This window comes from Rhinoderma darwinii, chromosome 3 (genome assembly GCF_050947455.1).
Source record: "Rhinoderma darwinii isolate aRhiDar2 chromosome 3, aRhiDar2.hap1, whole genome shotgun sequence".
In the NCBI taxonomy this organism is placed as follows: domain Eukaryota; kingdom Metazoa; phylum Chordata; class Amphibia; order Anura; family Rhinodermatidae; genus Rhinoderma; species Rhinoderma darwinii.
In genome coordinates this window covers 25,419,881-25,446,036 of record NC_134689.1, presented here as the reverse complement: position 1 = coordinate 25,446,036, position 26,156 = coordinate 25,419,881, and the positions used below count along the sequence as shown (strand labels likewise).

At 45.6% G+C, this 26,156-nt stretch overlaps 1 protein-coding gene across 2 annotated transcripts in view; it reads right to left on the bottom strand.

Annotated features, from left to right (window-relative positions):
• Positions 1 to 26,156, bottom strand: part of ANXA6 (annexin A6) — a 91,953-nt gene that overhangs the window by 38,792 nt on the left and 27,005 nt on the right. For both annotated transcript variants that reach the window (XM_075856146.1, XM_075856147.1), the window contains exons 3-8: positions 7,897 to 7,987; positions 5,288 to 5,382; positions 4,961 to 5,074; positions 4,372 to 4,462; positions 4,174 to 4,253; positions 733 to 789 (exon numbers count right to left, since the gene is read on the bottom strand). In XM_075856146.1, coding sequence (XP_075712261.1) covers positions 733 to 789; positions 4,174 to 4,253; positions 4,372 to 4,462; positions 4,961 to 5,074; positions 5,288 to 5,382; positions 7,897 to 7,987 — 528 coding nt within the window. The remainder of the gene's footprint in view (positions 1 to 732; positions 790 to 4,173; positions 4,254 to 4,371; positions 4,463 to 4,960; positions 5,075 to 5,287; positions 5,383 to 7,896; positions 7,988 to 26,156) is intronic.

The following is a 26,156-nucleotide window of genomic DNA, read 5'->3' as shown; positions in this document are numbered from 1 at the left end:
TTTTACATATTAAAACATAATAACAATATTTTAATTGGCAATGCAAAAATATGTCATAGCAAATTTCAGTAAGCATGCCCCAGGTTCTTGATCACATTTTCTTACTGGACCTTGCTGGAGTGCGGCAGTCTTTTTTTCCTCATATGGTATCCTGAGCTGTGGATTAAGCTCTAGTTGCTTTTCACCCACCACTTTATTACATGAGTGCTGCTTCATTTGAATATTTTTGGTACTATATATGTGTATAAATACTTTAAAATGTGTCTCATGACAGCAAAGTCATACTCACAATAACAGAAAAAAATCCCTAATCTATTAGTTAGACTGAAGAGCAGCTACAATATACATATCTCACTCTGGAGGACCCGGCAGGTCCCTGCATTACAGTTGCGTATTGATTTCCATGGGAACTGTGTAATGCTTTATTTTACCTGTGGAGGCGCTGCAGTTAAATAAAACACTGTCTAATATTATCTCACAGATTACAGCTGATTGTTGGGGGTCCTGGCAGCAGGATACTCTGTCTTCAGCTTATCATTGGTAGACCTTTCTAACATAAAAGGATTGTCCAAAGCAGGCACCCCCTTTAAATGCACCTATTGTTTAGTTTAATGTCCCTATGATATACTAGGAAGAGTATAGAATTTCAATTATGATATGAGTTATAATCATTATTGGCTTTTTGGCTGTTATAAAATATAAATAGTGATTGTTTATGAGGTAGGACATTACCTTGGCATCCTGTGCCACCAGCTCGTCACTCACAATGTCATCTTCTTCCCTTGTGCCCTGCAAAACAAGACCAACTGTGTGAAATAATAGTAACAATTTTTTTAGGCCTAGAAACCACAGGTGTTAAAAAAAAAAAAACATCAGTTACCACATATTGTAGATAACAAAATAGATTTTCGTTAGGTCACATGATTGATCATTTCTAGTCATTTCATAAATTTTCCCCACCCTGGATATCTGCATTATTGGTCACATGACTGTGTGAACCCCCCAACTGACACGTGTGTAAGATAGTTAAATACTGCTGGCACATATCCGGAGAAAAAATGTGCCATGGATATAAAAGCCGCAAGCTGCTACAATGTAGAAACCATACTGTAACAGAAAACAGACAGTCTTTACAGTGCACAGTTGTAAAACACAAGCACACCTTTTATCATGTCGTTTTAGGTCCAACATTCTGTTTCGATTAGTATCTTAATATATTTTTATAGAGTTCTGAGCTCTGTTTTTTTGATACAGAGCTCCTAATCCTCTGCATTGACATTTTAAACATAAGATTCTTGCTGCCTGCAGCCACCACTAGAGGGAGCTTAAGAGGTTGTTCATACTGTCTTATTATTAAATTAAATGTATAAATGTATGCAGTGCATTCCTGAGCTCCCTCTAGTGGTAACTGCAGGTAGCCAGCAAGTTATCATTAAGAGGCTCTGTCACCAGATTAAAAATGCCCTATCTCCTACATCATTATATGGGCGCTGGAATGTAGTTAACAGCAGTGTTTTTTTATTTTGAGAAGTTATCTTTTTTCAGCAAGTTATGACCTTTATTATATTTATGCAAATTTGTTTCTTAATGCCCAAGTGGGCGTTTTTTTAACTTTTAACCAAGTGGGTGTATTACAAAGAAGTGTATGACGCTGACCAATCAGCATCATACACTTCTCTTCATTACACCCAAGCTTGTTTCACTGAACAGCGTGATCTCGCGAGACCACACTGTGACGTCACTTCCGCCCACAGGTCCTTCATCCCTGCGTCTGAAGACTGAACATAGATCGTCTCCAGGCGTATGAGAAGTTAGTCGTCGGATCTGCAGCGGCAGCAGCAGCAGCAGCAGCAGCGGAGGAGGCAGCATCACACAGTGCAGGTAAGAATATAGAACTCCCTAGAGACGAAGGACCTGTGGGCGGTAGTGACGTCACACGAGATCACGCTATTCAGTGAAACAAGCTTCGGTGTAATGGAGAGAAGTGTATGATGCTGATTGGTCAGCGTCATACACTTCTTTGTAATACGCCCACTTGGTTAAAAGTTAAGAAACGCCCACTTGGCATTAAGAAACATTTGCATAAATGTAATAAAGGTCATAACTTGCTGAAAAAAGATTGTTTCTCAAAATAAAAAACACTGCATTCCAGCGCCCATAAAATGATGTAGGAAATAGGGCATTTTTAATCTGGTGACAGAGCCTCTTTAACTATGTCTCTGAAGGGGATCTGGAGCTCTGTATCAGAAAAACAAAACGACAATAAAGATCATTCAGGAAAAACCTGTATAGAATTTTAAAAATGGTGCTCATGGGTGGACATTAACTTGGCCATACGTTCATTTAATAAAAAAACAGATCTGTAGGGTGTATTCACACTCCCACATTTTTTTGTGTTTTTTTTTTAGCCAAACCCAGGTGTGGATCTTAAAGGGAGAGAAAGTATAAAGTAAAGATACAAATTCTCCTTTTATTTGAATTCACTCCAGTTTTTTGCTTTAAAACCTGCATTAAAAAAAACTCGACGTGTGAATTACACCCTAAGGGCGCGTCACTATGTTGTGGCAGGAATAATTCCGCTGCGGGTTTTGCAGCAGGACCCGCCAAGCAAAATCTGCCGTGTGAACCCAAAGACTCAAAATAAAGCACCTCCTGGTTTTGTGGAGTCATGCGGTGTATCACATGATCCCTCCCAGCCAGTTAGCAGCGCTGAAGATCTTATGAAACAGGTGTCAGACTGTATCACATGATCTTTTCAGCAATGCTGACGGGCTGAGGAGGAGCGTGTGATACACCATGTGACCTAGCAGAACCAGGAAATACTTTATTTTCAGCCCTCCACATGGCACTTTGGGGGGCTGATTAGTGGGTGTAGTTGTACTCACTTGTATAACACCATAAGGGGATCGCGCTAATGTCCTTCATTTAAAGGGAGTTTGTCACCAGATGTCCGTATTGAACTACCAACAGACAATTATAGGCTAACCTGATTCTGACGTGTATTATGTTTTTACACAGAGAGCCTCCCTTGAAGAGAAAAAGCTTTTATTAAATTTATGCAAATTAGCATTTTGGAGCAATGACCGTTGCTCCAAAATGCTCTCTCGTCATTCCCCAGTCTAACCCCCCTCCCTGCTTCCTTTGATTGACTGGGGCCAGGCAGCGTACTAGGCGATTTCACGCCTGGCTCCGTATCGTAGTGAACGCGAGAGTGTCCCTACATCCTAATCGGAACATGCATGGGAATCCCCAGCTGCTATCTCTGCTCGGGCAAGCTTCGTCACTGGATCATCTCCGGGGTAGCCAGAGTAACATAACTGGCCAGTTATATCACTGTGGCTACTCCAGGAAAGCTCCAGTGATGTAGCTTGACCGAGCAGAGATAGCAGCCGAGGACTCCGGCTGGTTTGAGAGTAGCTGGGGACTCCTGCTGTAACAATCTTGCAGGGGATAGGGTCCCCGTGTGGGTGGGTAGGGCAGCCTCTTCTGCATCGGGAAGCTCTAGCGCTAACTGTCCATATATGGACAGTTACGTCACTGGAACTTCCCAACACATATGTTTAATGGAGGCCTATGACGGATGACATTGCATTTGTCACCCATAGGCCCCTATGTGAAAAAAAAATAGTACACTGTTTGGTATACTTTTTTTTTTGCGGGATGGAAAAGGTGTAGTCTACTATGCTATTCCGTTCCTCAAAAAAAAAAAAGTATACTGACCCTCATTTGGCCTCTATCAGGCTAATGGAGCCCAATAGACATGCTTAGCGTGTACATCAGGAGCTTTCCCGGTGTACATGTAAACGCTGGGCCAAAACACTTTGTGAACTAGGCCTAAAATATTGTTTTGGCTTCCTGCAGTCACCACTAGAGGGAGAATATTGCCTATTTTTCTACATTTAATAAGACAGTGTGCAGTAAGCTGCCTCTAGTGGTGGCTGCAGGTAGTCACAATACTATCTTTTACATCTATGTCTATGCAAGAGATTTAGAGCTCTGTTTCAAAACAAGGGAGCTCCAACCACTCTAAAAATATATTAAGAAATTAATCAACATAGAATAAAACATCATCATAAAAGGTGTAGATTCCCTTTAAGGTAAAGTTATTAGATAGTTTGTGTAAACATTATGTACTGTGTGTTTAAAGTTATAACAAAGTATTCTTCCCATTACCTGCAGTAAAACAACCAACATTTTTTTAAAATGTCCACTGGTATCTTTGACAACATCAGTCTCCAGGTCGTTTCCATAAGCTGGAATAAATCAGAAGACATAGATAAGCACGTAGTATATATATATATATATATATAGATATATATATATACACACACTAATGACCATTTATCATCACAGAATCGCTTCCTCACTTACCGTCCTTATAAGCCTCCAGTAGTGCTTGAATCTGCTGATTGTCCCGAGAGGCCAAAATCTCTATGAGACACTTCTCATCAGTACCAATGCCCTAAAATGATAGAAGACACATCACACCAAAGATTGGAGGAGCGACTTTTATAAAATAAAAATAACACTAGACAAAAATAATCTATTTTTGTATAGATTAAAAAAAATGTATATAAACAGTCTGTGTCGATCTATCTATCTTTTGTTGCCATCCCTTCCCCTGTCCTCCCTCTGTCCATCCTGTCCTATCTATCCATCCATCCATCCATCCATCGTTTCCCTCCTTCCTTCCTTTCTCCATCCATCCCTTTTATTCCCATTCCTTCCTTCCTCCATCCTGTCCTATCTACGGTATCCATCCATCCATCCATCCATCCATCCATCCATCCATCCATCCATCAATCATCTAATAATATCATCTATAAGATCATATAATATAAGTTGCCTAATAATTCAGTAGATTTGGCAGTTTCAGCGCAGATATTTATATTGTTAAGTGAATATTTAATGTTGATTATTTTTTGTTGCCTGTAATAAAAGTAGATCGTGTAACACTCACATCCAGAGCATCTTTTATTTCCTTAGCGTCAAAGTATGCCGGGGGTCTCATGAGGCCTACAATAAGTCTTTCAAATTTACCAGTAAGTTCATATTTCAAGTCATCAATAAGATCCTAAGGAAAAACACAAAAATAAAACTATAAACCATTGAGTGTCACTAGCCCCTAGTCACGCTCACTAGTGCACGAGTCAGATGCTGAGGGACAAGGGATAACAGTCTGGTATAGGGGGTGGAAGAAGCCCATATTTCAGGGTGTTAAAAGGGGTTTTACCCATCTAAGTAAAAATCGGGCACATTACTTAATAAGCCAATTTTCTGTAGTTACCTTGCCATAGAGGGATTTGTAGGCCTGTATAATCTGAACACGCTGCTGGTTGCTCCGGAGGGTGATAAGATCCAAGATGGCTTGTTTATCACTTCCTACAAGAAATCAAAAGAAGTTGTGAGTAAAAATATACCAAAAAGAAATCTACCAAAATTATCACATGACACATCCAGAGCATTGGGAATATTGAACACAGATGAACAAGGAGAAGGAACTGTAGCCCAGGGACACCATCATTTGGCACAGGGCCATTATAGCAGTGGCAGACACATCTCCCATATAAATAGCATCAACAGTTCCCCATAAGAGTACCATGGCGCAATACCCCATTTTAACAGTGCTATGTCAGTGTCCCGTTTAATGCCAGACTTACTGCCCCCATGAGTACTAGTTCTACTTCCCCCATGAGCACCAATCACAATGCTGACAAAACAGTGCCGACCTCACTGCCACCATAAGACTGCACGTTACGATTAAGGAGTAACAATGGTATAACACTGCCCCATGAGTGAACGGGAGAGAGGACCGGGCTGGGGTCAAGTGACAGTGCTCCGTTCTCCCTATGAGCACGGTGTAGCTATCTTGTAACAGTTGCACCTTTCCATATACTATTAGCATTAGTACTGTGTGAACACTACTTCGTACACATAATGGAAGCCACAATGCCGTGACAGATCCCAACGACGCCCGATGGTCCACATTGACCTATTTTAGGGTTACATCATAGTTTCAGTTTTGGCGTCTCTATTCTTCTCACCCAATCCATAAAATGATGGGAACCAATAAAGTTTTATGGGGGATCTAAGTTCAATTCTGCAGAACTACAGGGGTTCTGAATCTTGTGGCCATAATACAGACATTAAATTGTGGCTTTATTACGGCCATCGGAAACCGGTCAGTTACCGTATTTCCTCCTACCAGGATTGGACGGTCTGTCCGGAGTAGCAGTGATTTCTAGCTTTATTTTTTTTCATTGTTGGTATTTTTGTAATTTTATTCTATGGGCAACGACCTTGTTATTTGTCTACACTAGTATTTATACATGAGGCCGAACGAGTCCAGACATTTTATACCCCCCTAGGTTGGGGTTGCCATAGTAAACCAGAAATAGTGTCTAGGACTACAGAAAAAGGAAATGTTTTTGTTATTTTTCTATAGAGCTTTATAGTATCTGCAGGACTGGGTGGATTTAAAGGTCCCGGGAGATTTTTCTGTGCATAAAGCTTTCTTTGTTTTACAGTCTAATGATTTACCTGAAGGAAAGAAAATACATTCCAGGCTAAAAGGATTAGAAACATAAAGAAGTCAATAGTAAATGTAAGATCTACATCTGCGGTCCTCGCCTGACATAATCATCCGACAGTTATCTTAGGTATATGGCTAGCCAAATTGTACAAGGTGATAGTGTATAGACTGTGACATAGCTTTGTAGCCTTCTAAACCAACCTTTGCATTGACACCCAAGAGCTTTTTACAGCGACTATCCACCCTTAAAACCATTTTGTTGTTTTTAACATAAATAGATCCATTATTCTTCACTGATCCATATATCTACGTAGAAGTCAGAGCTCAACTTTTCCGTATAGTTAAATGTTAAATTCAAGGCTGCCTACAGCCACCACTAGGGGGAGCTCTGGAGCTTCCTGTATACTGTTTTGATATTAAAGGGGTTAAGTGGGGACCGAAAATTCTTAGCAGTTTACCTACTGCGGTATGTGAGTACACCCGCTAATATACATTCAGGTCCCCCGTCGCACTGATTATGAGATTTTAATAGATTTTTATAGTGCTGCCGTGGGACCGGAAGTCTAGTAGCAATATACTTGTGCTAAACAGTCTTTCCCATTCATTCTTTCTTGGGCCAAGATTTTCAGCACAAATGCACATCTATGTATCAGCTTAAATGGAATTCAATATATGTAGTCTTCAGTGTGTTCTTTCTATGTTAGCCAGTTAAGCTTCTTACTTCATTCTCCTGTAGCTGGTTCAATGAGAAGATAAGCTACAACAGCCTTTTAAGCAGCTGTGGAGCTATTATTTAGTCAGAGAGTCACCTAGGATTCATAACAATGCACAGCCACTGCTCTCCCTGCCATTCTTCCCGTCTAATCCCTATGTGGCCCACCTGGTAGGATTTAAAATACATTCAATGCAGTGTCTGACCTATCGCAGTATAGAAATGAAACTCTTTATATATATTAGCCAGAGCAGAAATAGGCATCTCATGCTTTGGAGGACCCAGCATAACTGTGCATTACATGGATAGCCAATTGATTTCAATGGACACTGTGTAATGCCTCATTTCCCCTGTGGTGGTGCTACAGGAAAACTTAACACATATTACAGCTAATCGTTGGGGAACCCAGCAGTTAGACAACCTGTCATCAGTTTACCGTAAGGGGACCCCTGTAACAAAAAGGATTTGTCCACAGTGGAATACCCTTTGAGGTTTTTTTTTACTTATCAGATCATTCCCTGTGTTTCCCTTCTCAACCCTTTACCATCCTCTAATTTTCCAGCTCTTTTAGTGGAACTCATTTAGACTGACCATATGCTCCAGGGCACGCTCACAATACTATAATGTGTGGTATTATTTATACCGTACGTACCGAATCCCTTCATGGCTTTATAAAGGGTTTCAGCATCTTGGCTGGCATCAAAGTCAGGGTAATCCTTCACGGATCCTCTGTAACGGCCACCCTGCAAAAAAAGAGTTAAATAAAATTTAGTTCAAACAAAAGTGAAATAAAATAAAATAAAATTTTGAATAATAATTTTTTTATAAATTGAAATAAGCAAAATGTAGTAAACAGTCCAAAGACATTAAGGGGGATTACAGGATCTAAATAAAAAAATAGAAAAAGCGTTAAAGCACCTGTGTTATATAACTGATAAAAATCTTGGTACTCTTGGCAATGTTGTTCCTGGACTCAGGAATGGGGGGTCCATGGAGTGGGCACGTTTATTAGTACCCACAAGTTTAACACATTCCGGGCATCTTGTAGCATACCCCCAAATATTCTAATAAATTTAAAAAAAAAACAGCCTGACCATATATGCAGTGGGCAGAGTGCAAATTTGTCACCATTTTCTTTTGCTACTTTTTCTTTTCGCCCATGACCGTGTCAATCCCAGTGCCCCTATAGCAGTCCAAGCCAGTGTCCCATATAAATTGTGAGCCCACTGGGGAAAGGGATTGATGTGATTACAATCAATGTGAAATGTATTGGTGCTATATAAAAGAAACGTAAATTAATCAGACAGAAAATACACCAGAAAATACAGAATACATCCACTAGAGGGCGTCTGTGCCTTCAAGAATGATGTAGAAAATGCAAGACAAGCACCCTGTGAAAGCATGCCACGTGTTCGGCGCTGCTGCATTTCTGGTCCTCTGTGCTTGTGCATCACAGCTGTACGTTACATTACATAATATCATTTCTGGTTTAAAGAAAGGTCATAATATACAAATAAATCTCAGTTTCCTGAAAATGGGGCATTCTGACACTAGTGACCGGAAGGCACTGTAGCTTTACTGCTATGTCTGCAGGATCCGATTACCGCCCTTTCCAGTAAATCTTCCACTAATGAACCAGGTATTAGTATTACAATCCTGGATCATCTACGCTAGTCTGTTAACCCATTATCTCCAGAGTACAATACTCTGATTACATGCTGGCCTGTGGCCATAATGTGAATGCACGGAGAGGGTATTGCGAACTTACCAACAGTCCTGATTTTTGCAGGACTGTCTCACGAGCTAAAGCGCAAAAGGTACAGGCTTGTGATAATTTGCATTAAAGGGTTATTCCCATTACAGAAAGTGATGGCGGGTCGCTAGGCCCCATCACTGTTTTTCCCTGCAGAACTGGCTACCCGCTGTGCAAGGAAATTGCAGCACAGCTTCATTCAAGTGAATAGTGCCGTGCTGCAGCTCCTCGGATCATTCTCGGGATCGGTCGGGATCCTGGCAGTTGGACCAGTGCCGATCACAAAGTTATTGAATATCCTAGAGCTATGCTGTGACTTTAGGCCTTATTCACACGACAGGGTCCGAGTGTCGGCCGATAAAACGGCTGTTTTGCATCCGTTCCGATTCCGTTCCGGGCCGTGTTGCCGTTTTTAACGGCTGATTTTGACCCGTTTTGCATCCGTTTTTTTCCCTGTCCGTTTTAAAATCGGATGATTTTCATTTGTAAATATTTTGCCACACATTTCCCTCTGTAAATATAATGCCACACACTGCCCTCTGTAGATACCGCCACAGCCCCCATGTAGGTAGTGCCACACAGACCCCCCTGTAAGCAATGCCACACAGCCCCCCTGTAGGTAATGCCACACAGCCTCCCTGTAGGTAGTGCTACACAGACTCCTTGTACATAGCCACCCCCCATAGATGGCACACCCCCACACTTTCCTGTAGGGCACGGCTCCAGGAGAAGTCCCTCACTTCACTGTCGATATATGGACAGAGAAGTGAGGGACTTCTCCTGGATCGGAATCCCCGGCGACATCGCTTGAGAAGTCCCTGACGTGCCCATAAATGGACACAGTAAAGTCAGGGACTTCTGCTGGAGCGGAATCCCCAATCCCCGGCCACAGTGTTGCCGAAGCTGTGGCCGGGGATTGGGGATTCTGCTCCTACAGGGAGCAAAAAAATACCCTCCTCCTCACATGCATTTCGCACTGTGAGGAGGAGAAGGAGAGAGAGCGAGCGACGGAAGACACGGCCGTCACTTCGAGCACATTCAAGGGATGGCCGTGTATTACACGGTCCCATAGACTTCTATGGAAGCCGGACGGCCGAAAATAGGGCATGTTCCATTTTTTGATGGCCGGGTTTCCTGGGCCGTCAAAATCGGTCGTGTGAATAGCCCCATAAGGCCTCATGCCCACTTTTGTTTTTTCTTTCAGGGTGCTAGCCGTTTTTTTTTTACGGCTAGCACCCTGATCCATTAATTTCAATAGGGCCATGCACACTTCAGTTTTTTTGACGGTCCCGTTGTTCCGTTCCGACAAAAGTAGAGCATGTCCTACTTTTGTCTGAGATTCCGAGACCGTGTGGCCCATACAAGTCAATGGGTCCGTCAAAAAAACGGAGTCTATTGTTCCTACTGCAGCCGTGTGACGGCCGTTTTTTGAATGGCCGTCACACGGCTGGGAAACCCTGTCGTGTGCATAAGGGCTAAGGGCTTATTCACACGACAGGGTCCCGACAGGGTCCGAGTGTCAGCCGATAAAATCGTCCGTTTTTCCCGGCCGGTTTGCATCCGTTCCGGGCCGGGCATATCTGGACAGTGACATCAGGGGCAACTCCTGAAGAGGAATCCCCATGTGGCCGGTGATTCCACTTCAGGAAAAGCCCCTGTTGTCTGTGTCCATTTATGGCAACTGAATGTTACTGGCTTCTCCTGGTGTGGAATCCCCGGTCACAGAGTGTTCGGGGATTCCGCTTCAGGAGTTTCCCCTGATGTCACTGTCCATATATGGACAGAGACATCAGGCGCTCTGTCCAGGAGCGGAATCCCCGAACACACGTGGATTCCGCTCCTTCAGGGAGCTAAATTGGGGCTACTAGCCCCAGGCTAGCACATATCAGAGCAGGGAGATACCTCCCTGCTCTGCTATAGTGGCTTAGCTACAGCAGTGGCAGCCGCAGCAGCTGCTGGCGACGCCATCGGCCATGGGAGGTGTCACCGGGCCAGGACGCTTTTAAAACAAGCAGGGGAAGGGAGCCAGCACAGCGCCCCCTTCCACCTGCTGTACACCTGGGCCCTGCCACACAGTACCCCTGTATACAGCACCCCCACATTGTAGAATCTTACCTCCAGCATACAGCGATTCGTTCGAATGGCATAAACTCCTCCTCCTCACATGCACTCTGCGCTGTCAGGAGAGAGCGAGCGACGGTAGACACGGCCGTCACTCGGGACACATTCCGGTGATGGCCGTGTATTACCCGGCCCCATGGACTTCTATGGGAGCCGGGCGGCCGGGTGAAACGGCCGAAAATAGGGAATGTCCCATTTTTTTGACGGCCGGTTTTCCCGGCCCGTCAAAAAATCGGTTGTGTGAATAGCCCCATTAGGGGTATATTGTTCCTACTGCGGCCGGGTGACAGCCGTTTTATCTGCACGGCAGGTCAATTTATACACTTTTTTTGCGCAGCTAATCTGCCCTGTGTGAACGTACCCTAAAAGGGGATTTCAGGGCAATGGGATCTCCCTTGTGGAATAAGCGATGCTTAAAATGTCTTGCCATTTGGGATTGAAATGTTGGTAATTAGAATTTCTATGCCGTTATTTCTCTGGCTGCTCATTCCACATATGACTTCATCTTGAACTTCTTCGCTTAGTTATAGGAGGACATAGCAAGAGGTGCTACCTTAACCCTTTAATGACCAGGCCATTTTTCATGTTTTCGCTTTAGTTTTTCCTTCCTCGTCTTCCAAGAGCCAAAGCTTTTTTGTTTTTTCATTGACATTTTCCATTTTCTGTACGAGGGCTTTTTCTTTTGCAGGATGAGTTGTAGTTTTTAATGGCACCATTTAATGCACTGGGAAACTTATTTTGTGGAGTAAAATAGAAACAATATTCTGTTAACTTTATTCTGCGGGTCAATACGATTACAGCGTAAAGGGTTATTTTTATGTTTTACTATTTAAAATTCAAACAAAAAAAACCTTTTTTAAAAAAAATAAATAAAGTGTTCTGTCACCATATTCTCAGACCAAGAACGTTTTCATTTTTCCGTCGATGGAGTGGTGTGAGAGCTTTTTTTGGTGAGACGAGCTGTAGATTTTATTAGTACCATTTTGGGGTAATACAGAAAATTGTGTTTTTTACCGGCCCCTATTAAGCTATGCCTCTTCATTAGGCCCAGAGGCTGCCATGACAACCACTGGCACTCCAAAATCACGTTGCGGGGGGGACGGGACGACGACAATGCGATAGGCTGTCGGAGGGGGAAGCCCCCTCTTTCTAATGGCTTAGACACCGTGGTAGCCTTAGACTTCAGCATCTCAGTGGTTAAACATTCAGGATCCGAGTTATCTCTGATCCAGGCCATTAGAGCAAGATGTCAGCTAGGGCTGGGCAATTATCACCTAAATCAAGAGCACGATTAATTGAACATGTAACCTCGATTACGATTAATGAACGATTATTTAGGCCACACACCTTTTGCATGCCACGGCCCCTATTTGCATGCTACGCCATTGAATTAATATTTATTCCCCGTACCTGCTGTATATAATATACCCCGACACTGCCCCACACAGTATATTGCCCCATAGTGCTCCACACTCAGTATAATGCCCCATAGCTGCCCACACACATTATAATGCCCCTATAGTTGCCCTCCACACAGTATAATGCCCCATAGCTGCCCACATGCATTGTAATGCCCCTATAGTTGCCCTTCACACAGTATAATGCCCCAATAGTTGCCCTTACACAATATAATGCCCCTATAGTTGCACTCCATTCAGTATAATGCCCCCAGAGTATAATGCCACCATAACTATCCTTCACACCATATAATGTCCCCAATAACTGCTCTCTACACAGTATAATGCCCCTCAGAATTGCCCTCCACACAGTATAATGGCCCTATATCTGCCCCCCACCCAGTATAAAATCCACATAGCTGCCTCAATGCTGTATAATGCCCCCATAGATGCACCCAGTAGTGCCTGTTAAAAATAATAATATACATACTCACCTAACCCGTTTTAAGGCACTCTTTTTGCTGGGTGGGGGACGGAACCCTGTGTAGGTGTAGAAGGGCTCCTTCGCGGCGGTTGTGAGAGTTCGGTGGTGTGAGGAGGAGATATGAGGACGGACTTGCCCGTCGGGAGTGCGGCGGTCGGCATAACACTTCATAGCCATGCTGAGATTATTGGTTTGCCGCTAAGCGGTTCTGTTGGGAAAAATTTAAGAAAAGCTGTGGTCGATCACCATCCAGCAAAAGTGAGTGCTTGTGTCTTGTGATTTATTTAGTTAAATAAGCAAAGATGCCCCTCGGGTAGATACGGGTGTATACCATGCTTGCCGTCTGGGAATTAGTTTATATTGTGGTTGCATTAATCCATGAGCAATACTTTCTCTATATGCAGTGGGCTTCAATCTATAGAGGCTGCTATGTGGCCAGCACTATTTTATGGACATTATTGTATAGCTTGAACCATTGTACAATAAATACTGTGACTAGAGTATAGCTGTCACCTTTCTACAGGCCTTACAATATAGCAAAACTACAATTAAAGGGATTTTTCGGTTTCAGCAAATAAATGTTATTTTCTTGAATAATTAAAAGTTATTTAGTTTTCCAATATAATTTCTGTATTAATTCCTCATGGTTTTCAAGATCTCTGCTTGTTGTTATTCAGTAGGAACATTTGTTTACTTCCAGTGAATACAATTCTGTCCACGGTCAAGTGATGGACGCACAGATTTTGGAATTATTAGAAGACACAGCTCTGATACACATACTGTAACGAGCCGTGCACCTGTGTGTCCATCACATGACCATGGACAGAATTTTATCTGCAGTAAAAAGTACCTATGCTCCCTCTAGTGATGACTGAAGGCAGACATTATTATTTGAGTCTTTGCAGACACTGAAGCGCCTAGGGAGAGTGTCAGGGACTGCGAGGGGTTAAAGAAGGATGGAACGTTTAAATAATGCCCAGGACCAGGATTGGTGAGCAAGGGGTAAGAGGGGCGTGGTTAAGGAGATATAAGGCTGGGGTTTGGAGCAGAAAGCCCTCTTACCTTCAAGCTGCAGCGAGAGAAACATCCTCTGTTGGAGCTGGAAGTTGCAGAGCTGTTGTTTTTTCCTGTACGGATGGCGGAGGATCTCTTACGGCAGGTGGCACAGCGGGTGGCCTTGGAGGGGTCTGCCTGGCTGGAATCCCTGTTGTCGGATGGGAGGAGGAGTGGATCGGATCGGGGCATGGAACAGCCGGGAGCGGCTACCCGAGGTAGGCCGCAGCGTGTTATCCGTCCCCCTGTTCGCTTAAGCCCCAGCCCCGTTCCCGTTCGGGCCGCGGTGACTGCTGCACCGTTGTGCGCTAGTCCAAGTATTTCACATAGGCCTATTTCGCCTGGCGCTTCTTCGGGCGACATAGTGCCGCCCTCTCCCCCGTCCACGCGTCGCGCTGGCGTCCCCCCCATAGCAGTAAGAGGGCTGCAGCTAAACCGGCACAGGCACGGTACAACCTACCTCGAGCTGCTGGTACGGATGGGGCAGGCGACGTCGTTGACAGTGGGGTGAGTAGGGCGGGTCCAGAAAGCTGGTCCGCCATGGTTGCCTACCACGAGGCATGTTCGCGGGAACTGGGACTTGCTTCCGGTTCCTGCGGGCAGCCAGCGCTGATGTCATCGCTCCCCGTTTTGTTCTCTGTGCAGCCAGAAATGGTTGGGGAGAGAACAGAGGCGGGTCGGCGCAGGTCGGCCAGGAAGCAAGATGGCGGCGCACATGAAAAGAAGATGGCGGCGGGAACAAAGAAACGAACGGTGAGCATTCAGCCCAGCCTGCTTTTTCTCACCCACGGTCTCCTCCGGTCCCCTGCCAGCAGGGGGCGAGGCCGGGTGGGGATTGTGCTAGTGAGTGTAGGATCAGGGGAACGTCTGGTCCGGTTTGCCCTTCTCCTGCCTTGTCTCATTTTTCTCCTGTAGGTTCGGTGAGGGAGTGTTCCAGGCGAGGGAGGAAACGTCGTTCTGGGAGACATCGCCGCCACGGCCATCGCAGACGTCGCAGATCGGGTGGCTCGAGGAGGCATGGTCGGCGGTCTTCATCGTCATCCAGCGAAGGATTCTCCTCCTCGTCAGCGTCATCGGCATCTGCCTCATCGGAGTCGCGGAAGAGGTCGTCGCGGAGATCATCACGGCCGCAGAGACACAGTCGACGCCGGGAGGTGCGGCACTTGTCGGTGGATCGCGAGCAGCTGTCCCAGGTTGTTCCTCCCGCCGGGTCGGTGGAGGAGGTTCACGCCGTGGTTCCAGTGCCGCGGCAAGTGGCGGTAGGACCCTCTGGAGTCGGTGGGACCTCTGGGAGCGGTGAGTCGGCCTGCAGTGACGCATGGCTTAATAAATCTGATGCATCTGGTATGGATTTGATTTCTGTTTTAAAAGCCGTGGTGGCTGGTTTAAATGGGAATGAGGGAACGTCAGTTCCCTCTGTGTCACCAGGGGGGGCTAGGCTCCCGTCTGAGAGAGAAAATAATTTAGCTGGTCTAGCGTTTCGGGATTCATTGTTTTGTGGGGTCGCTCCTCTCGGGACTGATTTGTCAGCGGAGATCAAGGAAAAAATTTGGAGGAATGAATTTGTGGATATTTGGTCTTTGGTCTCCGTGGAGCAGGTGACTGTCGATAAGGAGCGGGTGTTTGAGAGATGTTCAGATAAAAAAGTAAAAGTCGCAAAAACTTTTGGCAACTGGGTACAGTGTTATGCTACACTGGCTCATGTTATTTGCCAGCGTTACCCTGAAAAGGGGCCGAGTTGTTTGTTTATTTTGACACAATTTTCAGCGCCCACAGGCTGCACGGTGGTGCGGCCTGGTGGCGTTACGACGAAGAGTTTCGGCGTCGTTTGGCTCTGTCGCCGGATATTAGTTGGGCGACAAAGGCAACGGATGTTTGGTTGCAGCTAATCTTAGCGCAAGGGAGCAGACAACAACGCCCCTTTCCCAGTGCGGCCGCAGCGCCAGGCCCCACCCCTGGAGCTGCGGCCGCGAGGCCCACAGGAGCCTGTTGGCTCTATAACGAGGGTCATTGTCGGTTCTTTGCCACGTGCAAATTCCGGCATGAATGCTCCATCTGTGGGGGCGCTCATTCGGCGCTCAGGTGTTTCCGGAGAGGCAAGCAGCCGGCTAAGGCACCTCCTTCCGGCGCAGCAGAGAATGCCGGTGAACGTTCTCGAGATTGGCCCATGGTTAGAGCGTTACCACAGGAGACGGGAAGCTGAGGTGCTCATTAGTGGGTTTTCCTATGGGTTTGAGATTCCTTTTGAATATTCCGCAACGTTGTCATTGGCTGACAACTTGAAGTCTATCAATGAGAATGTCGGTGTTGCGCGACAAAAATTGGCTAAGGAAGTTGAGTTGGGGAGGATGGCAGGTCCATTCTGCGACCCGCCGTATCCGAACCTGCGAGTTTCCCCACTTGGCTTAGTTCCAAAGAAGAAGAGGGGGAAGTTTAGGTTGATACATCACCTTTCCTTTCCCCGCGGTGGATCGGTTAACGACGGGATCTCCAGAGCGGATGCGGCGGTTTCGTATACTTCTTTCGATGTTGCAGTTAGGTTGGTGCAGGCGGCAGGACAGGGCGCGTTGTTAGCTAAGTCTGACATTGAAGCGGCGTTTCGGTTGCTGCCGGTTCATCCGGACTGTTTTCACCTGCTGGGTTGTTGTTTAGATAATGCTTTTTATGTTGATATGTGCCTTCCCATGGGTTGTTCTATATCGTGCAGTTATTTTGAAATGTTTGCTTCATTTCTAGAATGGGTAGTTCGTTTGGAGTCTGGTTTTGCTTCGGTCATTCATTATTTGGATGATTTTCTTTTTGTGGGCCCCAGGGGCTCTGGCCTGTGCAGCACGTTGCTACGGGTGTTTCGACAGGTAATGTCTCGTTTTGGCGTACCCATTTCAGAAGACAAGACTGAAGGCCCGGTAATTGTTTTGTCCTTTTTAGGTATTGAAATAGATACAGTACAGATGATTTTTCGCTTGCCTGATGACAAATTGGCAAGTTTGGTGTCCCAGGTTGACCAAGTCATGGGGTCTAAAAAAGTGACGTTAAAACAGTTACAGTCGTTATTGGGTTTACTGGTGTTTGCCTGTCGGATAATTCCTATGGGTCGTGTTTTTTCTCGGCGTTTGTCATTAGCCACTAGGGGTATATCAAAACCAGATCATTTCATCCGGGTAACTTCTTGGATGAAAAAGGATTTGTGTGTATGGCATTCTTTTTTGAGTTCATTCAATGGGAGGTCGGTTTGTCAGGACGCTGAGTTGTCTAATATAGATTTGGAGTTGTTCACGGATGCAGCTCGGAGTGATGGTTTTGGAGCAATTTTGGGCCGAAGTTGGTGTAGATCCCCTTGGTCCTCGCATTGGGGGGAGTTAGGTTTGGTACGTAATTTGACGTTATTGGAGTTGTTTCCTATTATAGTTGCTATAGAGTTGTGGGGTAGCGTGATGGTGAATAAGGGGATTGTACTTTGGACAGATAACATGGCGGTGGTGCACGCGGTGAACGGTTTGTCGTCTAGTTCATTGCCAGCATTAGCTTTGTTACGATGGTTGGTTTTGAAATGTTTGGAGTTGAATGTGTGGTTTCGTGCAAAACATGTTCCGGGAGTCCGTAATGTGATGGCCGATGCTTTGTCTCGTTCACAGATGTCCTGGTTTCGGGAATTGCACCCGGCAGCTTTGGCAGAAGGGGAGTCCCCCCCCCCTTCACTTATGGGCCCTGGTCGAGGACAACTTATGAGACTGTTGAGGGGTTCTGTGGTGCCGACGACTTGGAAGAGTCATTGCAGAGCGTGGGATCGGTGGTTGGAGATTGCGGGGGGTAATTTCCCATCACAGGATGGTTGTCACCTTGATATCACCTTTTCAAGTTTGGTGCAATTGCGTCAGGAGGGTTGCAGTGCGGCCACTGCAGGAAAACATTTAGCAGGTGTGGCCTTTATGTTAAAATTATGGGGATGTAGGGATGTTACAAAAGAATTTGTGGTTAGGCAGTCTTTGAAAGGGTGGAGAAAAGAGGCGTTTTCCAGGGACACGAGGCGTCCGGTATCCTTTTCGCTCCTGGGTCGGCTTCTATCCGTTTTGTGTTTTGTGTGCCGGGATGAATATGAGGTTTCATTGTTTGGCGCGGCTTTTTCTTTGGCTTTCTTCGCCGCATTGCGGGTTAGTGAGCTGGTTCCACCCAGCGTGAACACAAGCGGTGGGCTTCTCGGAACTGATGTGGTGGTGTTGGGGGATTCCCTCCGGGTCTGCGTTCGGAGGTCAAAAACAGATACGGCAGGGAGGGGAGCTTGGTTGTCTATTAGGAAGATTGGGGGCCAGGAGTGTCCGGTAAGGTTGGTTCAAGAATTTGTGTCTGTCCGGGTGCCCGGGGCTCAATTCTTGATACATCAGAATGGTTCAGCAATGTCGCGTTTTCAATTTGAGGCGGTTTTTAAGGCCGGGCTGAAATACCTGGGGCTGCCACCGGGCGAGTTTGGTACGCATTCATTTAGGATAGGCGCTGCCACGGAAGCAGATGCCTTGGGCTTGGATTCAGTGGCTATCATGCGTTTGGGTAGATGGTGTTCTAATAGCTATAAGTCGTATGTGCGACCGGATTTGGTTTTAAAATGTGATTAATCATGGTGGTCCTCCTGTGAGTTTCTTTTTCCCATCCTCCCCCTGATGTCCCCCCCCCCATCCTTCCTCGTTTTCTTTGCGGTATCGTGTTATGCTATTCCTGTCTGTATCATTTTTGCATTTCACCTGGAATTTAGCTTGACTTTTCTTTTGTTAGGGTCTCGGCGCCCCCAGGTGTGGATCCTGGGGCACTCATATGTGCATTGGGCGGCGTTCCGAGCAGTACGGAGGCCGTTGGGTCCGAATTTGGGCCTCTCACAGGCCGACGTCCACTGGAGAGGTGTCCGGGGACTACGGTGGGTGCCGTTGCTGCCAGAAGTAGTGGCAGTTACGAGGCACACTGACGGACCTGTTGTCCTGATCATTCACGCCGGGGGGAATGATATCGGCCAAGTTAAAATGGCCGAGTTGTTATCATTAATGCGGACTGATTTGGCTCGCTTTCAAGATCTGTTCGCTCGCTGCGTGTTGGTATGGTCTGAGATAGTGGCGCGAACGGTGTGGAGAGGAGCGAGGAACTTGGCAGCGTTGGAGAGAGTGCGCAGGTTACTTAATGTGCGGGTGTCGCGGTTCATTCGCTCGATAGGTGGAGTTGGGCTGCGGCACCAATCCTTGGAAGGGGATAATCCGGATTTGCTGGAGCCGGATGGGGTACACCTCAATGATATCGGGCTCGATATCTTTCTGTTGGATTTTTTGGATGGTGCCGAGAGAGGACTGGCGTTGCTTGGTGGGGGTGGTCGGGGGACTGAGTAGGTTTCTCAGTTCCCCTCCTTGGCGGAAAGTACGGCAAAGGAAGACAGAGTTAGCACCCTACATGCCTGATGGAGACAGGGAGCATCGGCATTTCAGGAGAAGGAGAAAAAGAAATATATATATATGTCTTCATGCCGATGGTTGTAAATAATAATAAAGCTGTGGCCACTTCCACATTTCCATAAAGAAGGTGTTGGTGTTTTATTTAAAGAAGGATGATATACGGTCCTGGGCAGGTAAAGTGGACAATGGGTCCTCGCAGTCTTGCAGACACTGAAGCGCCTAGGGAGAGTGTCAGGGACTGCGAGGGGTTAAAGAAGGATGGAACGTTGAAATAATCCCCAGGACCAGGATTGGTGAGCAAGGGGTAAGAGGGGCGTGGTTAAGGAGATATAAGGCTGGGGTTTGGAGCAGAAAGCCCTCTTACCTTCAAGCTGCAGCGAGAGAAACACCCGCCCTCCCTCCCCTTGTGGTGTTGGTTTGGTTTGGTTTAAATTTTTCTACGGTTATATTCTTGTTCTGCCGTTTTTCTGTTTTTTTCGTAAATGTCACAGCTGGCGGAAAGTACGGCAAAGAAAGACAGAGTTAGCACCCTACATGCCTGATGGAGACAGGGAGCATCGGCATTTCAGGAGAAGGAGAAAAAGAAATATATATATATATGTCTTCATGCCGATGGTTGTAAATAATAATAAAGCTGTGGCCACTTCCACATTTCCATAAAGAAGGTGTTGGTGTTTTATTTAAAGAAGGATGGTATAAGGTCCTGGGCAGGTAAAGTGGACAATGGGTCCTCGCAGTCCTGTCTATGAAGGGTGTAATGACCAGCAGGTTTGTGGACCCACTGGGCTACTCCACCAGTGAAAGTAGTGGCTGGCAGCGGATAACAAGACATAGGCAAGTGGCGGGTGCCCGATTACTGAGTGCAGGCTTGTACCGGATTACTGGAGACAGGCTGATAACTGATAGAAATAGCAAACAGAATACAGGCTGTTAACGGACAACTGGTAGTAATAGCAGGCAGGATCATGTGCATACAGAAACCTTCGCTGGATAACTCTAGGTTGTTCCAACATTGCTCAGGCCGGGTGTGTCCAGTGAAGAGGACTAATATACCTAGTGATTGGCAGGGATAGGCTGGGGATAGATTTGGGTGTGCGCGCTGGCCCTATAATTTGCAGGAAATGAGCGTGCGCCTGCCCTATAGTCAGACCCAGCAACACAAGGAAGTGCATGTAAGGGCTGATTCAGACGTACGCGGTGTTTTGCCTGCGCAAAAGCCACTTACCCGCTCCGTGAGGCAGCATCATATGATGCGCGGCTGTGTGGTTTTCGCGCAGCCGCCATCATTATGACACGCCATTTGGATGTTTGTAAACAGAAAAGCACGTGGTGCTTTTCTGTTTACATTCATCCTTTTGACAGCTGGTGCGCGAAACAGGCAGTTCGCACGGAAGTGCTTCCGTGCGACCTGCGTGGTTTTCACGCACCCATTGACCTCAATGGGTGCGTGATGCGCAAAATACGCTGAGATATTGACCATGTTGCGCTTTTTGCACAGCGGACAAATGCTGCGCAAAAAGCACAGACTGTCTGTACTGCCCCATAGATTTGTATTGGTCTGTGCGTGGCGCGTGAAAACCATGCGGCCCGCACGGACGCAATACACGTTCGTGTGAATCCAGCCTCAGTGTGAAGATCCAGGAACCATACAAAGTGTACCAAAGGTGTTCTGGCCTTTGTTCTTACTAGGGGCAGTAGTACGTCAATGAGCACAGAGTGCAGGCATTACACTGGGATTTTGGAGCTCTGTCTTAACAAAACTAAGCACAGACCGCTGTAAAGATTTATAAGAAAATTATTCAGCCCGGAATGTTGAACCTGGTGTTAAAAGGTGGACATTCCCTTTAAAGGAACAGTGTCATCACAATTTTTTTTTTGATATGTTAACGATGTTAGTGCTTTATTAAAAATGTTTATATTTATTTGTGTGTTTGTGTTTTACTTTTTCTTATTTTTACACTTTTTCTTCCCTATGGGGGCTGGCATTTTTTTTTCCATTTCTGTATGTGTCGATTAACGACACATAGACATGGAATACGGCAGCCACAGTCCCATAGGGACTGCGAATGGCTCCCGTCCCATCCACTTCAATGTACGCCGTCTGTGTGGGAACTGCGCATGCGCCGCTCCCACACAGTCCAATTTGAAATGCGCGCCGTCCGGCGCCATTTTCGTGTGGACCGGAAGTCGCGCCCGGACAGTAAGATTACTACTTCCGGTCGCGGCTTCCGGACTTGTGCACTTGGACCAGCGGCAGCAGACGGAGCGGACGGGCCGGAGGGAGCCGCGGCGGCAGGAGCAGGTAAGAGATTTCTATGTATGTTCGTGTTTGTGTACGTTTACTACTGTATGTAAACCTACTACACTGTGTGTTAGCTCAAAAAATGGCGACACACAGTGTAGGAGGTTAGACCGTTCAAACCCCTAGTTTATCCCGGCACTAGCCAGGATAAAGGAGGGGGGGGGATGCTGAGAGCTCACTAGAGCGAGGGCTTTTTACCCAATTTTGCAATGCTGCAATTTTGGGAATAGCTCCATCTAGTGACCAGCAATGGGAAATATTATAAATTAGAATTAATTTATAATATTTCCTGACTCGTGAAAAAAATAAAAAAAATTTGAACAATGTTTAATCACCTACACACTAAATGTTTAATTAAAAAAAAAAAAACATGTTTTTCTGGCAACACATTGCCTTTAAGGTTAGCAGTGTGTCGGCCCTGAAGTGTATTTGTAGCATAATGATGTATGTCATCTATTAAACTATAGACGAGGCTGGACGGCAGCACCCAGGAGGGCTTAAGGGAAAGCCTCCATGACTGCCATAGGAGGGAAAGGTGGTCCAATAGGAAAGGAGAGGGTTAGTGTAGGCAGGGAAAAAGGAAAAGGAGGAGACAGAGAGGGGAGGAGGCGTGGGTGAGGTATCTGTTCCTCCCTCTGTTTTCGGCATTGAGCCGGAAGCAGCGGGAGGAACAACAGGTAGAGAAATTAGCTCCCACCCTAAATTGGGGGGTAATTTTGGGGTTGGGGTTGTTTTGCGTTTGTTTATCTTATTGTGTTCATGACGTATGCTTTTGTAACTTGTGTTTCTCATTTTCTTTGGAGCAGGTTCGGATGTCATGGCAGCTGGCGGGGGGAGTCCTTGAGGTTGGTCAGTACAAAAGGGTGGGGTCGCATCGGGGGTATGCGTCCCCCAAAAAGGTATATAATTTGAAGACTTCATAGGGTGTTATCCCTTTGAAGTGGTCTTCTGGTGGTTGGAGCCATCTGCAGAGGTGAGCGGTGCCTCCGAGCTGGTTTACGGCTGGAGGTAAAGAGTTGGTGGTGGTTTGCAGACGGCTAACTAAAAGGAAATCCGGTTTAAAATGGCTTCAAGGACTTCCCCTGCTCTGTTAAGTGTTAATGATGTTGATTGTTATTTATGATTCTGACCCATGTTGGGTCATGTGAATTATGGGAGGAATTCTCTGGTCGAATTCCTAATGGAGTTATCCGAATGTTTCGGATTAAATTGCATTTAAAATAATGTAAATAAATAAACGGCTGCTGTGGCCATTTCATATCCAACCTCGGTTGTCGTTATTTGGTGGTGGGCAAGAAAGGGGGAATAAAAGTTAAGTGGTTTAAATAATACATGACTCTACTTAGGCCAGTCATGATATCTAGATATAAACCATATTTAATATCTTTTTAGGTGAATTTGTAGTTACATGTTATACTATGTAGAACTGCCCTGCGTCACTGCATGACAAACAATTATACTTTTCATGGTTGGTTCGTTACATTTTGTATTTAGCTGTAGAATTGTTAATAATTTATGGTTTTTTAGGTTTCATCATTCCACACAGGTAACAATAGGGGTCTGGTTACACCATAGATTCAGGAGGTGAGTGAGATCACATCACTATCCAGTGTACAGGGACCAGGTTAGGACAGAGGAATGGTACTAGAGAGAAATTAAAGGACATGTAGGAGAAGAACTTGAATGCTTTTATTTCTTAGAAACAGCGCCACTCTTGTCCATGGTCTGTGTTGGGTATTGCAGCATGAATATAACTGAGCTACAATACCACATACAGCTTATGGGCAAGAGTTGCACTCTTTCTGGAAGACCGCAGCAATTTTTCACTTACTGAAAATGGTATAAGATGTTAGGCTGGCGGAGATTTGTAATTGTTTTTGGGACTGACAATTGTGCAAATAAGGCTTCGTTCACATCTGCGTCAGGATCCCGTTTTGATGTTCAGTCGGAGCTTTCCGTCAGAACGGGACCCTGACTGAAACCATAGATTTCCGTTTGCATTACCATTGATTTCAATGGTAACGGATCTGGTGCCAATGGTTTCCGTTTGTGCAAGGGTTCTGCCGTTTTGACGGAATTAATATTGCAGTCAACTACGGTATTGATTCCGTCAAAACGACGGAACCCTTGCACAACGGAGACAAACGGAAACCATTTGCACCGGATCCGTCACTATTGAAATCAATGGTGATGCAAATTGTTTCAGTCAGGGTCCCGTTCTGACGGGAAGCTCAGACGTAACGTCAGAACAGGACCCTGACGCAGATGTGAACGAAGCCTTAGAAAGGTGTCCGAAAAAGTAAGCGAGGCATTAAACCATTGGGTGCTTCCCCGACCTATGAATCAAAGGGCTGCACAATGCTTTCTCCTGCTCACTGAATATATCAGATGGACGGTTCATTGTGAGGGCATCCATGTCTATCTCCTTGCTGTTATCACACTTATAACAATGCACTCTCACCTCTTCTGCTGTGAACAGGCGGGTAGGCAGAGATTCTATTCCACCAGAGGAGAATCGTGGGCACTTAACACTTAAAGGCATACCTCCTATTCCTCCTATTGGCAGGACCCTTTTAAGCCCTGCCCCGATCATTCTAGGAATGCTCACAAAACATCCTGGGAAGGCCCACTTTTTTTTCAAATTTGCATAAGCACACCCATTTTGCAACCCAATCGCTAGACAATCCCACCTAAAATGGGTTGCTCATTTTGTACATATCTTTTTTGTTAGGAGGGTTCTCAATGCTCAGCTAAAATCTGTGGGAAGGAACCGTGCAGCTAAGCATCACATGGTATTTGTTGAAATAGGGTTTTTTAAACTAGACAACCCCTTTAAGAATCTAGAAACATGTGGCTGAATACTGTTGTCGCCTGCGCTGTACTCGGTACATACATCCTATATTCTCAGCACTAAACAGTCTCTGTTCCTATTCTATTAATTGTCCCTAATCTACAAACTTTACTATAGGGGCATATCTACAAGTAATGCAGAGGTAGCAGTCACACTCGGACCTGGTGCTTCAGGGAGCCCGAAGTCCCCTCTGTCCCATAAAGAGACACCAGTATTATAAATGGCACAAGGTATGTGCGGGGCCCAGTTACAGATTTTGCATAGGGGCCCAGGAGCCTAAAGTTACGCCTCTGCTTCAATCTGATGATATTCTTGCTGCACTGGTTATTTGAGGGACCACTCTTTGTGGTTCTCGGACACTTTGACAAGCCGTATCCACCAGAAGTTTGAGGCCCTGTTCACACTGAGGAATTTGCAGACAGAAAAAAATCTGCCTCAATATTCTGCATCTGAGATTGTAGAACCATAAGCGATATCAGATTTAAACAATTCAGGATTCTTAAAGGAACAGTGTCATCACAAATAATTTTTTTATATGTTAAAGATGTTAGTGCTTTAATAAAAACGTTTATTTTCATTTGTGTGTTTGTGTTTTACTGTTTCTTATTTTTACACTTTTTCTTCCCTATGGGGGCTGCCATTTTTTGTTCCATTTCTGTGTGTGTCGATTAACGACACACACAGACATGGAATACGGCAGCCACAGTCCCATAGGGACTGTGAACGGCTCCCGTCCCATTGACTGCTGTGTACGGCGTCTGTGTGGGAACTGCGCATGCGCCGCTCCCACACAGTCCTATTCGAAATTGGCGCCGTCCGGCGCCATTTTCCTGTGGACCGGAAGTCGCGGCCGGACAGTAATATTACTATTTCCGGTCGCGGCTTCCGGACTTGTGCACATGGAACAGCGGCAGCAAAGGGAGCGGACGGGCCGGAGGGAGCCGCGGCGGCAGGAGCAGGTAAGAGATTTCAATGTATGTTAGTGTTTGTGTGTGTTTACTACTGTATGTAAACCTACTACACTGTGGGTTACCTCAAAAAATGGCGACACACAGTGTAGGAGGTTAAACCTTTCAAACCCCTCGTTTATCCCGGCACTAGCCAGGATAAAGGAGGGGGGGATGCTGAGAGCTCACTAGAGCGAGGGCTTTTAACCCAATGTTGCAATGCTGCAATTTTGGGAACAGCTCCATCTAGTGACCAAAAATGGGTAGTATTATAAATTAGAAATAATTTATAATATTACATGGACTCGTGCAAAAAAATAAAAAAAATTTGAACAATGTTTAATCACCCACACACTAAATGTTTAATTTTTAAAAAAAAAACATGTTTTTCTGGCAACACATTCCCTTTAAACCCTCATAGATATAAGTGCATGTCAGAGATGAAGGGGAGTACCTCAGTCAGGACTCTCATCTATCTGCCGGAACCGAGAGCAGCTACAATACATGCCCCTCGTTGGTCCCATCGACTTTGAATTTAGCGGCACCGCCCATGCTCGACCACCGCTCATTTCAAT